At 40.7% G+C, this 15,028-nt stretch overlaps 1 protein-coding gene across 4 annotated transcripts in view; it reads left to right on the top strand.

Annotated features, from left to right (window-relative positions):
- The first annotated feature begins 514 nt into the window (after positions 1-514).
- ITGB8 (integrin subunit beta 8) overlaps positions 515-15,028 on the top strand; it is an 82,636-nt gene continuing 68,122 nt past the window's right edge. The window contains exon 1 of one of the 4 annotated variants that reach the window (XM_044246180.1): positions 515-1,092. In XM_044246180.1, coding sequence (XP_044102115.1) covers positions 1,023-1,092 — 70 coding nt within the window. In that variant the 5' untranslated portion in view covers positions 515-1,022. Of the gene's footprint in view, positions 1,093-2,431; positions 2,621-15,028 lie in introns of those variants that run through there. The other 3 variants (XM_044246183.1, XM_044246182.1, XM_044246181.1) reach the window with 3 other exon arrangements.

Consider the following 15,028-nt stretch of genomic DNA (forward strand, 5'->3'; position numbering starts at 1 on the left):
GAACATTCATTTGGTCTCTCAAAAGGACCTGCTTTGTAGATGTAGGGCACTTGTAATTTTCCAGCTGGGTTCTTGGTTTGCTTAGATAATTCTGTGGGTCCCAATGTGCAGTCCACACCTGAAAAGGGGGAGTTTTCAATGTTGTGGCTTATTAACCAGGTACTTTCCATTAACTCAGTTAACAATTAGAAAAAAGAAAAGGAGAGAGAGAGAGAGAGAGAGAGAGAGAGATGAAGAAAGCCTCCTACTTGTTTTTTTACTCCAAATATGGAGATGGAAACTATTAAACAAATAAGAAGGAGGGGAAACTCCCCGCATATTTCACCTTGACCTGGCTGGACTGGTCTGATGCCTGTAAGAGGCGGTGCTGTATGAAAGACCTCAGGCAAACTGCTAGTGGAAAAATGAGAGATCAGACTTCACCACGGGGAACCACTCCTGCCCCTAGAGGAAAAATAAAACCTTCACCATGTCTCGGATTGGAAATAGTGCCTTGTTTTCAATCCGGGGGACTGGGTTCCCTCCCTCGGCCTAGAGTGGTAGTGACAGGATTCCAGAAGGCACGCGCCTTCTCTGACAGTTGCCCAGCTTAATACCCGCTCCCTTTTTGCACCTAAATTTCTGAGCTGCAAGCAGGCAGAAACGCCCTCTCTCGTCCTCTCCTTAGTTTCTCTCTTCTGCTTCGCCGCACTTTGTAACTTCTTTGTTCCGTTTATTAGAAAGGTGACGCTTAAGGTCAAAGGACTCACTGTCACTAGCAAAACCCAGAGCCACCACCAGATCTGGGAAGAACAAGGCTGTCCAGCCCAGGGCTGAGACTCGGAGAGAAGGAGGCGCGAGAAATTTCAGCGAGCAGCTCCGGGTACGGCCTCTGCGGACTGGACCAATTCTCAAAGTGTTGGGGAGATGCCGGACGGTCTTGGGGTGGGGTAAAGGGTGAGCTCCTAATTCTACAAGCAACGTTGGCAGTGCGCACCCTCGGAATAGAGGGTGTTGGGGGCGGGGAGAGCCCCCACCCCCACATGCTCTACTTTGTACGCTGCAGCTGCCGGGCAGTGAGTATCTCGGAACAAAGGAGCGGAGAGTGCCCGGGTGAGAGGCTGGGGTTTGTGCGCAGCTGCCATTAGTACTGAGCGAGTCTCCATACCGGCTAGGGGAGGGTTGGGGTGCTAGGAATCGGCGAGGAGGGGGAAAGGGAACATGGGGAGCGATTCTTGTTGAGCAGCTACGCATCAGGAGCTCTTGTGAACGGTGGGCATGACAACTATCAGCGCCAAGGGGGAGAAAAAGAGCTGGAGTGAGCAAAACAAAGAGCGAGTGTGGGCCGCGGTGACTTCATGCCTCACCAATGTCCCGCCCACGCTGCTCCGAGCTGTTGCTGCTGCTGCTGCTGCCTGAGCAGCCGCTGCGCCTGCAGGCGGCCGGGGCGAGGCGCTGGGTAGCGTGGGGCGGTTTCCTAGCAACTCGCGGCCCCGAGCGCGCCCAGCTATCTGCACTTGGGGAGCCCCCCCACCCGGGGGCCGGAGCAGGACCACTGCTCCCCAGCCCCTCGCCAGCCTCGTTTCCCTCTCCTTCTCGCTGGGTGCACCCCAGAGTGCGCCAACGGCCGGGGTTCTGGACGGCGGGACGCCTGAGCCACAAGCTGGGGCCAGAAGGACGAGGGCACGAAGCTCCCGCCCCGCAAGGCCGGGCTACTGCACCCTCGCGGAACCTCCCCTCCTGTGCTAGCGGCCGTGCGCTCCACTCCCGGCCGAGCGGGGAGCTGCTATGCCTCGCTCTGGGTCCGCGGGCGCCGCTGGGGGCTTCTAGGGTGCTGCCGGAGTCGTTTCCCCCAGCTCTTGGCAACCCGCGCTTCCTCCCTCACCAGCCAGGACATTGCCGTTTTGACTTTGCCCGCGGCTCAGCTGATGAGGCGGCAAAGCTGTAACTAAGTGGAATTGTCCTCCCTGCCCACCTGTGGAAGAAGCTCGCGTTGATTGATGCGCCATCGACTTTTTTCCCCTTCGGCCTCGCCGGCGTCCCCTCCCACAGATGCAGCATCACCCAGTGATAGTACTTTAGGCTGGTTTTTCCCTCAGGCTTCGGGCTTTGTTTGGGTTTGATTCTGTTTGGCTGTTCACTAAGCTGATTTATGCAGCAGAAGCCCCATCGGCCGGAGAGAAACAAAAGCTCTTTTCTTTGTCCCAGAGCGGGCTGCGGAGCCTTCGCTCGCGTCGCCGCCCCGGGCCATTGACCGTCAGAGGAGGTGCCTCTCGCGGAGATCGCGGGACCCGCAGAGCCGAGCTGGCAGGGCCTCTGGGGCCCTGAGATGCCAAGCAGTGTCCGGGCCAGCGTACCTGCACCGCTTGCTCCGAGCCGCAGGGTCCTCCAGCTGGGCCTGCGGGAAACGTCCTAGCGACACTTGGCCCGCGGGCCCCGAGGTGCGCCCAGGAGTCGCCAGCGCGCAGCCGGAGAGCAGCCAGGCGGCGGGCGCGGTGCGGGCTGCTTTGCATTATGTGCCACTCCGCCCTGGCTTTTTTTACTGCCGCATTTGTCTGCCTGCAAAACTGCCGGCCAGGTCCTGCCTCATTCCTTCGGGCGGCCTGGGTGTTTTTAGTTGTTCTTGGACTGGGCCAGAGTGGTAAGTTGTTCTGTTTTCTTTTGTTTTCTTCTCTTCCCCAAAGGTCTGGGGCTGTGACGAAGAACATCCTGTCCAGGTAAGTGGCCCAATGTCAGCCTCCATCAGCCCTGAGAACTTCAGAAGGGAGGGTGTGTGGCAGCGTCCTCCATTCAGGCGGCCCGAGGGAGGCCAGGTGTCAAGTACTTCCGCCCCGGCGTGACAGCAATAACATTGTATGAGGAGACTGTGTGTTGCTCCCGGATTTGGGGGAAGCAGTAATAAAATGGAAGTTTGGAAAAGTGAAAGGTCATATTTACCTAAGCGAGTTCAGGGGCTCTGCTCCATCCTTGAAGGCATCCTCCTTGAAGGCATCTTTGAGGGTATCCCCATCCTTCTGCATGTGGATCCACCTATCACTAGCATTTGATTCAAGGCTTAGGGTACACTGCTACAATGGAAGTGAGTTTTCTGGGTTTGAGTCTATGAAAGAAGAGGATGGCTGCATACAAGTTTCCTCTATCATTGTGCTTAGCCTGAATGAATTAAACACACTCGCAAAATACTCTTTAAGTCACCATCTTTAAGTCACCATTTTTTCAGCTGAAAAAAAACAAAAACAAAAACAAAAACAAAAAACCCTAGCTAATTAATCCCTCAATCGGATCAGCCCCTGAGACTGAAACCCTGAGACAGAAACCTAGACCAGGATTGACAGCTTTCAATCCAGGCAAGCCACTTCTATCAGAATTGCCTTGATTTGGAAAGGATACTTTTTTATAATGTATATTGTCCTTATTTTACAAATTAGGACAGTACCTCCCATCCTAAATCACAAAAGCTCAGGTCAAATAGTGTATGAAAAGGTATGTAGGCATTTTGAATTACATGAAAATTTAAGATGGCTGTACTGGATTGTTAGCAAACAGTAAAACATACAGAAAGTAATAGTAGTACTCATCAATCTGGGGTGAACTCTTCTTAATTTTAAATATAGGCCAAACATTTACTTTTGCCAATGCAATGATTATTGCCAATTTTTTTTATTTGCTTTATCTGCCTTTAGTCATCAAACCCTTAAATTCTGTTAGCACGTTTCTCTGAACTCGCCTGTTGAAGTAGAGTTGTAATTGTTTTGTAGACCAAAATTTTCTCTTATGCTTCGAATTGATGTGCCATGTTTCTGCCTGAAGCTAATAAAAACAATCAAGTCATAATGTTACAAATAAGAGTTTAACTGTAAATATCCAGTAAGCTTCACTCATTTGTTGCAAATATAGTTGTTTAATATTTGTTTCAAAAGATTTACCCAGTTATGTGAAATGAGAGCAATTAGAGTAAGTTTTTATCTTGTGGTTATTTTTTGGCTTATATGTTTATTTCAAAATAAGTGAGATTTGAAGGCATAGGAAATAGTGACGTTCATTATTAATTATCTCTTCAGTGGAACTATGCATTGATTGCAGCAGATTTTCCACTGAGTATAATTCCACCTTGTGTTAATATGTGATGAAGTATTTTTCTAGATTTAGTAAATACACACACATATACACACAAAAGCAAAATGATCAAGGCTGTGTCAACAGAGTATATTTTGTCCCCAGTACCTAGACAAAACATGCTACTTGCCTCTAGAATTTACTACTAATAATATTTTTAAAATATTCATTGTGCTTGTAAAGATCAGTCAAGTTCTCATGGAATAGCATTGTATTTCCATTCAGTAACTGTAATTGGTTTGAAGTAAATACTATGAATGGGCTCCCTTGCACCTGCAGTTGTAAAAAGGGAATGCTTATCTGAAATCGGAACAAGGCATCCTTTTCCCAGTCGCTGTCAATATACAAAGGTTTCTGATGTATACTGGTTTGCATTACAGTTAAAATCATGCAAAAAATTTAAATTATAGCCAGTACAACTCAGAAAATTAGAGATCAGCGTAAACTGTTGTACTTTCATGATATAGCTACAAGTCTCAAATTATATGTCTTTGCAGTGCAAATTAGACGCTTAAAGCAGAAGAGAAATCTAGGTATCAGTTACAAAAGAAATCTTGTTCCTTTGCTCAGTAGTTTACACCAGGGAAATGTTGAGGGCAATAAAGTCATACACAAGGAACCATAAACTGCACAACAGCATAACTTTGGGTTTGATTTTTGAAGTAGGATTTATAGGTCCCAAATACATAGTGGACTTTTAATAATGAATAAATGGTGAGCAAGGGGGATGTTGTTAATAAATCTGACCATTTTTCTGATTTAGAAAAATGTTTTTCAACTTTCCCTGGTGGAAATCACCAACAACTAGAGAAACAATAACAGTATACTAATGGTTAATGAGTAACTGGAAAACACTAAAGAATACTTAGTGGTTAATATTTGAAGAGTTAATGTAGCAACACTATTGTTTCTGCATTTGTTCACTTTGAAAGGTTAAAAATCTTTTTTTACCTAAAGTTTTATATAGCAATATAAGAATGACAAATTTCAGAAATTACCATTTACTTTTTAAAAAGTGTTAACTATTATTGCCATGTAATTTTACCTTCTGTCCATAATCAAATATTTATTTAAACTTTGAAATAACAATCAGCTGGATTAGCATTTTTTTTAACTATAACATTATTTTACCTCAGAACATATTTCATATCACAAGTGTTCTGAGATTTCTTTATGCTTACCTAAAGTAAAAGGATATTTAAGAGAATCAAGGCTTTATTTTTAGAAGTCCAGTCTTCCAAAATATTTGTACAATAAGCATCCAAATTAATTCTATCTTAAAGCAATTGAGACACTTTCTGATAAAAAAAAAAGTTAGTGCTGTGTATGAAATATATGTATTTCATATATATACATGAAAGCAAAAGAACCGATAATGATTTGGAGAAATTCTGTGCCCCCAAGTGGCTCCTTCACCTGTTAACACATTATCAGAAATTTCACCATGTAATGGATTTCTTTGGATTAAGTACGGTTTTGACAGTAGGTTTCTTTTCATTTTTAACTTTGTATTTGGAAATTTTCAAACACATACAGAAGCAGAGGAAATGGTATAAGGAATCACCATACCCCCATCACCAGGCTTCATCAAGTATCAACTCAGGGCCAACTTTTTTCATCTCTTCCCCTACTCATTTCATCTCATTTCCCCAATAAGATTATTTTGAAGCAAATTTCATATCATTTTATCTTAAAATATTTCAGTAAATCAAAGTACTAATAGAGGAGAAACACACTATCATTTGTCTCACAGCATGAATTTTTGAACTGAAATTTAGGGGTACAGGAATGTTTACTATGTTTAAAGGAAGAAATGCAGAAGTGACGAAGGAAGCCAAGACAATGACAGTTTCAACCATTTACTTTTCAATGATTCTGTTATGGCTGCCTTAAAAATACTTCTCTTAAAACTATGCATATGTAACAGCTTTTTTGGTATGCATGTATATGAAAAAGAAAAAAATAGCATGAATAAATCTACTTCCCCAGACAAACATCAATTATTTTATCCTAGGTATAACTTGTTTTAGGTTTCAGTTTTAAGGATTATTCCCTGTGTCTCTGAACTCTTCAGTTTTTCCCCTCTCTACTGGGCCATTTATAGCATATGCATATCCCTACGTGTTATAATATCTCTCATCTTCTATTTCTCACTCTCCTTTTTAGCAAAAAATCCTTGAAAGAGTTGTCCATTCTTGCTGTCTCCAATTCTCCTCACCTCCTCTTTGAATCCATTCCAGTCAGGCTTGTGGTAATCACCTCTGCAGTGATACCATCCTGTTAATATCACAGTGCCCTCCCTATTGCCACAGCTGATAGCCAGTTTATGGTTTTCATCCCACTGGCCTATCATCTGTCAGCAAGTTGACACGTTGACCACCCCCTCCTTCAAAACACGTCTTTCCTTAACTTCCTGAACTCACATTCTCTTGGTTAAGCAAGATCCTTCTCTCTCTTATGTTGGTTCTTCCTCCTGTCCCAACTCTAAATGTTAAAGTGGCTGAGGACTCAGTCCTCAAACTTTCTTTTCTAGATATATACTGAGTCTTCAGATGGACTAATGCAGTATTGGGTCCTAAATACCACTTGTATGCTGACAACTCCTGTCCTGACCTCTTTTCTGATCTCCAGAGGGGATAGCAAACTACCTATTGGGCATCTCCACTGTGCATCTGAAGGCAAAATCAACCCTAGTGTATTCAAAACCAAACATCCAATTTTTTCCCCCAAGCTTGCTTCTTTCATACTCTTCCTCATCTCACTAAGTGATCAGCCACACTTCCAGTAGTGCAGGGTAACACTTTGGTGACATCCTTGAATTCCGTTTCCCTCACATTCTACAGTCACTTTACCACCTCCACTGCCACCACTATGGCCCATGCGGGCCATTTTTTTGCTTGAACTCTTGAATGCCTATTAAACTGTCTTCTCTGCATCACAGTACAGCCAGACTTACCTTTTTAAACTGTGCCTCAGGTTCTCTCACTCCTCCCCTCAGAACTCTACACGGTTTCTCATCTATCTCAAATTGAAGGCCAACTCTACATGGTTTCCAAGATCCTGATGACTTCCTGACCTCACCTTCTTACTCACTTTTCCTCTCTCAATCTGTTTTTGTTTTTCTTTTAAGATTTTTATTTATTTATTTGACAGAGAGAAATCACAAGTAGATGGAGAGGCAGGCAGAGAGAGAGAGGGGGAAGCAGGCTCCCCGCCAAGCAGAGAGCCCGATGCGGGACTCGATCCCAGAACCCTGAGATCATGACCTGAGCCGAAGGCAGCGGCTTAACCCACTGAGCCACCCAGGCGCCCCCTCTCTCAATCTGTTTTAACAACACTGATTCTTGCTATACTTTGGATGTACCATGCATGATCTTACCTCCAATCATGAACTCACTGTTCCTCTTCTCCCTGGAATGTGTTTCCATGAGATATATTTCTGATTCCCTCTCCCTTAGTTCTTCCAGATGTTTATTCAAATATCTTATCAAAGAAGCCCTCTCTGTTCTCCTTATCAACACTATAGTGCCTCACCCTGGATCTTTTTTTCTTTGATATATTATAGCATCCCCGATATATTATGTATTTGTTTACTATCTTTCTCTCTTGCTCCCAACTCAGCAACTACATTATAGCTTATAAGGGAGTACTTTGCTCTCATTTTAGTTATGGAAATACCAGTTATGTAAAAGATGCTCAATACATATTTGTTGAGTGAAAGAATGAATAAGTAAATTTCTTCTCAGTTTTTGTCATCACCTTCTCTGTTCATTCCAAGATGAGGCTTCATTTATTCTCTATCAACCTCTCTAATCTTTGTAACAAACAAATGAACTGAAGAATCAAGTCTCACTATATTTATTAGATAATAACAGAATCTTCTCCCAGAAGAAAAATAAAGGTATTTCTATATTTAGCATAAACATGAAAAATTTGCCTAATAAGCCGATTTTGCTGTGATTTTTTTTGTCCATTCATATTTGATAAAAGTTGAATTAATCTTATAACTTCTTCCTTTTTTTGAAAAGTATACCATATCTTCAAGTGGTAGAACCATATATATAGGACTCTAAAACATAGGACTGACCAGGGGCACCTCAGTCAGTTGAGCATCCAGGCCTTGGTTTCAGCTGAGGTCATAATCTCAAGGTCCTGGAATCAAGCCCCCTATCAAGCTCTGTGCTCAGCAGGGAGTCTGCCTTAGGATCCTCTCCTTCTCCCTCTGTCCCTCCTCTCTACTTGCTCTCTCTTTCAAATAAACAAATAAATATTTTTTAAAAATAAAACTGACCAGGTATAAAAGAGTTATCTGAGAATCACTAGCTGATTAGTTTTTTCTAATGTATGTTTAAGTTTTAAAGATAAGTTATTCATTCATGAACATATATACCTGGTAAGCTAATTAAGCCTTAATTAGAGCAAAAACAAAATTAGTTAATAATTTTAATGAACAAAGGGGAATTGAGAGGTATTATTTAAGAGAATAAAGGTCATCTTTGAATAGGTTTTCATATAGGCAATAAAAGATAAATACAATAATTAGTTCTCATTCCAATTTTTTTATGATGCATGAGAAATAAGACATAGCAACACTAGATTAAATTTTCAATTTTCTTATTCCCCATTTTGAATGAAACTTTCTCAAAACAAATAAAGTATTTGAGATAACCTCATCTTTGTTGCTCAACAGGTTAGAGACTTTTCTGCCACCCCTGTTAAATTTGACCTGTCCAGGTATAAATAATTGGGTGTTAAATTCCTCACTTGGTTCACCAGCACCACCACCCACACAGTCATTTTAGTGTTCACTAGTTGGGTGTCAAAAGGTATTGTTTTGATCTAAGTTTCTTTAGACTCTAAGAAACAGTAGCCAATCCTCCGCAGGGCCCGTCAGTTTTCTTGAAAAGTAAAAAACCATTTGTTATGTAGTCTTTCTCTTGTTTGTACTTAATAAGCTAAGATGCTTAAAGCATCCCCCTTGAAAATGCCTATTGTATAACATTCTGTCATTTAAATGATGTGTTTTGCTGGTTTGGGGAGTCTCTTTGAGTAACTCGTATAAAAATGGTATGTGACTTGTGATATTATTGAATCTTACCTTATCAAACTGACCTAAGGAAAATGTCTTTTTATATGTTCATCAAATAATATAACAACATTCATAACCGGTCCTGTACTATGTATGTCTAAGTCCTTCTTGGTCCTCAAAACTAGTCCCTGTTGCAGCCCAAATCTATATACATTTAGACTTTTCCCAACATGAGAATGCTTAGCCCTGTGTATCTTCTCTAATTATATATGAAATGCATTCTGTAAGCTTTATATTGATTATAAAATAAAAGCAGACATAAAATTAATATTTTATGATGATTCACATTGCATTTTATTAAACAATTAAATTACTGAGTTTAAGTAGGTGACATTTGTTACTCTCTAAAAATGTCATTTTTCCAATTATAACCTAAAGAAGTCATGTAAGTGTGACTTCTATATGTAGTGGAAAGAAAGTATAATGTTCATGTCACGTAAGAAATACTTGCGTAGAGGCACCAGGGTGGCTCAGTTGTTAAGCGTCTGCCTTTGGCTCGGGTCATGATCCCAGGGTCTTGGGATCGAGCCCCGAGTCAGGCTCCTTGCTTAGCGGGAAGCCTGCTTCTCCTCTCCCACTGCCCCTGCTTGTGTTCCCTCTCTCACTGTCTCTCTCTGTTAAATAAATAAATAAAATCTTAAAAAAAAAAAAGAAAAAGAAAAAAAAGAAACACGTGGATAGCTCAACTCATCTTAAATATGCCTCACTATGGTTAGTTTCCTATCATAGTGAGAATGGAGAAAAGACATGGGGCTTTATGGGAGTAACCTGAAATGTAACTATGCCTCACACAGGATTTCCAATGCTTTACAGATGTGTATGAGTTGTGGTTATGAGAGAGAAAGAAAAGGGGACTGACCTACTAAGTATTTGGTAACTTGTTCAGTCAAAAGTGTTCAAAGGGACAAAATCACAGTATATGAGTCAGACTGCTGATCATCATAGGACTTGTGACATTTCTACCTGCTTGGAGGTACTCTATTATAGCTTAATACTCTATATTGTTTAATATATTCACATTACTTCGTCTCCATGAGTTTTTAACTAAAATGGGTAATTTTTTGGCTGTTAAATATTTGCTGTGATTAGCCATGATTAGCAGTATTGGTTGTTTAGTGCATTTCTAGTATGTACTAGGCTAAAGGAATATACTGCTATGTTTTCTTCAGGCATGAATATTTTTTGTTGATTCTTTTTTGCAATTTTATATTTTTATTTGACAGTCAGCAGTTAGTCTTCATCCATATTGACTATATAGATTTTTGAAGGCTGTGACAGGTATATGGGTAACCAGCAATATAGAGCTTAATTAGTGAATCTTTATCCTTAGTGTTCTGGACAACCAAATACACATTCAGTGTAGGACATATCTTATTCCTTTGATCCAGAGAGCTCTCTTGAGCCTGGTGTCAATGCACACATCTGGAGTTCCCTTTTCCTTCATGGAAAATTTCCAGGCACTCTTTGAGTGCCTGAGGGGCATGGTTCTTAAAGTCTACTCCATGGATGCACTTGTGAATGCCCTTACTGTATTTCCTGGTCACCATCTCGTTAAGGGCAGAACAGCCCTTCTTATCCTTGTCAGTCTTCTTCAAGGGAGCCATCCAAGGAACACTAGGGATTATGTTCCTTCAGGCAGAAGTTTGATGCTGAGACATCAAAGGCTCTACCTAAGCACTAGGAATACAGTAGAGTGCAAAACAAAATTCTTGCTGTCATGTTGCTTACATTCTGATTGAAGAGGACAAATAATTGTATTATGCTTATATGTATATAATAAATAATTGTATGATAAAATGCATATTTTATACATAAAAATGTAACATATTTTGTCACATAAGATATGTATATGTCACACACACACACACACACACACACACACACGGTAAAAAGAAGAAAAAATAGAGCAGAATGAGAAATTGCCCTGAGAGAGACAGAATGAGATATGCTGCTATTATATATGAGAGTCAGAGCGGCCTATTTTAAAAAGATGACATTAAACTTCTTAAATTGTTTCTTTCTAGGTCCACTTAAGGCATTTCACAATCTTTCCTATGGTTCAGCTCCTCTAAAAAGTAGGGAAAAGTATGTTAGGATTTCCAAGTTGATAACAATAATAGGAATTTTCTTCTCCTTTGCTATTAAAGGTGATCAAATTCTCACTTATGGCTAGGAAGAGAAAAGATGTAAAGTAGTGAAGGGGTGACAAGGTGATAAATAAATGGGTGAGATGGGTGAGACTAGGTAAAATGTTTTAAGGAAAATGGAGATTTTTTTTTTTAACACATCAGCTCTTCGTCCATAATGGTTTCTCAAATTTATCTTCCCTTTTTTTTTTTAAAGATTTCATTCATTTATTTGACAGAGATCACAAGTAGGCAGAGAGGCAGGCAGAGGGTGGGGAAGCAGGCTCACCGCCGAGCAGAGAGCCCAATGCGGGGCTCAATTCTAGGACCCTGAGACCATGATCCGAGCCGAAGGCAGAGGCTTAACCCACTGAGCCACCCAGGCGCCCCATCTCCTCTTTTTAATACAACCCACTAGAGTAGAGAAAGACTGACATATCCTTCATTCTATGGGTTTCCTAACTGATCTCCACCATTTCAAATCTTTGTCCACATTTTTCCCTCCTATGGGTCCCAGTGTCTTCAGGCTGTTCCACATGGCAGACAAATTCCTTCCGAAGCATCTCATGCCTAACCCTGTGAATCCTTGTTCACATTCCATTTCCACACCCACCTGTGACCTTCTTAAGAGAGAAACTGCGGAGCACCAGAGTGGTGCAGTGGGTTGAGCAACCAACTCTTGGTTTTGGCTCCTGTCATGATCTCAGGGCCTTGAGATCCAGCCCTGCATTGGGGTCCATGCTCAGCATAGAGTCTGCTTAAGACCTCTCTCCTTCTTTCCCTACCCCCTTCCCCTCTTTCTCTCTCTCTCTCTCTCTTAAATAAATAAATATTTTAAAAGAGAGAGAGAGAAAACTCACTGTTTGTTCTGTGTCTCAATGCCTGGCACACACTAGGGTCCTAATAAACTATTTGATATAAATGACTCAATGAGTAAGGTGAGGATAATAATGATTAGCTTAAAATTAGGTATCTAAGCAAATAAGCTTCTTTAATCATCATTAGAATTTGAACTTTAAGAAACACAGTTTTCTTTTAAAAGTGAGTTCAAGAGATGCCTGGGTGGCTCAGTGGGTTAAGCCTCTGCCTGCGGCTCAGGTCATGATCTCAGGGTCCTGGGATCGAGCCCTGCATCAGGCTTTCTGTTTGGTGGGGAGCCTGCTTCTGCCTCTCTCTCTGTCTGCCTCTCTGCCTACTTGTGATCTCTCTCTCTGTCAAATAAATAAAATAAAAAATCCTTAAAAAATTTTATAAAAAAAGTTAAAAAAAATAAAAGTGAGTTCTACGATGAAACTTTTGATGCCATGAAAGACACTTGTTTCTGCTTATTCAGTCCACCCAGAAAGCAGTTTCTTGGCTTTACAGGAAAATCTTTAGCAGAGATCAAAATAGAGATGTCATAATTTTATAAAATTGTTTTCCTTTTGAATTTCTGTGATAATTACTTTTGTTGTTGACAATCAAGTATAAAAAATAATCCTGATCCTTTACTCTCAATCTATATTTTAAAATTAATTCTATTTAGATCATACAAACTGGACTTTATAGTCATTTACCAAATACTAAAAATGGTATTGAAGACAGACTGTTCTAATCCATTTAATCATTCAGATTTTCTTAATACATCTATAGCTTTGTGTCAAGCACAGTTCTGGGTTCTGGAGGTAAAAGAATAGCAATAGTGAGCAATTGTGAAGTATTTGCTGTATGCCGGGTACCCTTCTGTATATATAGGGTAAAAATATATCCTTTAATGCCCACAACCCTCTGAGACATGGGCTTTGATAATTCCCATTTTATAGTCAAGCAGACTAATTAAAGAAATATTGAATAACTTCTTCAAGATCTCTTAGCTAGTAAGTAATGTGACTCCACACCCTCAATCATTACAGACTATCTTCCAGGGGTAAGAAGAGTCCCTCCTCTGGCCCTCCCCACAGTTAGGTTATCCATGCTATAGGACTCTTCCGGCTTCAGTGCCCTACTAGATCATCTCCAGGATTCTCTGCCCAAACAGTCCCAAATTACTTTCAGGGCCACCCTGTGGGTAGACTGTGCCACCTGTATGCCAAACTCCCAAGAGAGGGGAAGTAAACAGAGCTTAGAAATGCACACTGGAGTGTCCATGCTGGCCAGCGATAGGCTACTTGCAATGCAGAATAAAACTAGAAGTAAGAGAGAAGAGGAGCAGATCAAGGGCTGGAGGGGTTTTACACACTGCCAAGTTGCCAAACAGAAATCTAAAGAGTCTGAAATTCTAAATTCAACGTGGCTTTCTAGCACATTATCAGTGTATATTTATCAAGATAAAACATAACTTATTTTAATGGTTCTTTTTTTTTCCCCAAAGATTTTACTTATTTATTTGACAGAGAGAGACACAGCAAGAGAGGGAACACAAGCACGGGGAGTGGGAGAGGGAGAAGCAGGCTTCCTGCCAAGCAGGGATCCTGATGCAGGGTTCTATCCCAGGACCCTGGGATCATGACCCCAGCTGAAGGCGGGCGCTTAACCAGCTGCACCATGCAGATGCCCCATATTTAACGATTTCTTAGTTAGGGTTTTAACTGTTAAATATTTAGTCCTGTTGGTCCCATCACCATTTTTACTCTTGCTTTTGGGCCCTAAAAAAGTTAAGGACAGACTTGTATAGTAATTTATATATTATTCTAGGGAGAGTGACAAACAATGAAAACACCAGTGTTTATTGCATAAGAAAAACCAGCCTATGTCAAGGTGTTTTTATTTGTCAGTAGCTAAATGCCTTTTGGTAAACTCTAAGATGTGAACAGATTACACTGAATCCTATTTTCTTGCAAAGAGAGTTACAGTAAGGGTCTAGTGTATGCATATTTTTAATTTAGTTTTTCTTTTTTATTTCCCCTTATTAATTTAAAATGTCACAGAAAGGAAAATTTTATTTACACGAATTAGCCAAATTTGGCTGAATTATTCAGCTGGCATATATTTAATATCTATAAGTGAATGAATAGGTAAAATAAACATTTCCATACTGCTTTCATGGATTAAAGTCCTATTTTTCTCCTTAAAAATCAACCTTAATGTGGCCTTCTTTCTGTTTTCAGAGTAAGTAAATTAGTGTAGTTTCTGTATCAAAGAAAAACAATGGAAGTCAAAATGGTTTCCATTGGGATTTTATGAGTTAATTAAAACATTCCTATCTTTCAACAAAAGTACTGGCTGGGATCAATCATTTGAGGAAACTACTAATATTAAACAGGCTTATTAAAATTACCTTCTCAGGATGCCTGGGTTGTTCAGTTGGTTAAGCATCTGCCTTTGGCTCAGGTCATGATCCCAGGGTCCTGGGATCGAGCACCACAAGTCCCACAAGTCGCACAAGTCCCACATCGGGCTTCTTGCTCAACAGGAAACTGCTTCTGCTTCTCCCTCTGCCTGCCGCTTCCCCTGCTTGTGCTCTCTCTCTGACAAATAAATAAATAAAATCTTTAAAAATAAATAAGTAAATAAAATTACCTTCCCAATTTTTTAAAAGTTCCCAACTAAAATTAGTTTAGGAAATAAGGATAAGATAATTAAATTAGAATTGCCATGTTAAATTATAGTGGTCTTATTGTATATATACTCAAGATGACTTCTATAAGTGCTTTTTAGTGGTTGTTATTCAAAGTTCATAAATGTTCATATTTTAGAGCAACAAACAAGATTTTAAAAAGTGGGGGTGCCTGGGTGGCCC

The sequence above is a fragment of the Neovison vison genome, chromosome 4 (assembly GCF_020171115.1).
Source record: "Neovison vison isolate M4711 chromosome 4, ASM_NN_V1, whole genome shotgun sequence".
NCBI classification, from domain to species: Eukaryota; Metazoa; Chordata; class Mammalia; order Carnivora; family Mustelidae; genus Neogale; species Neogale vison.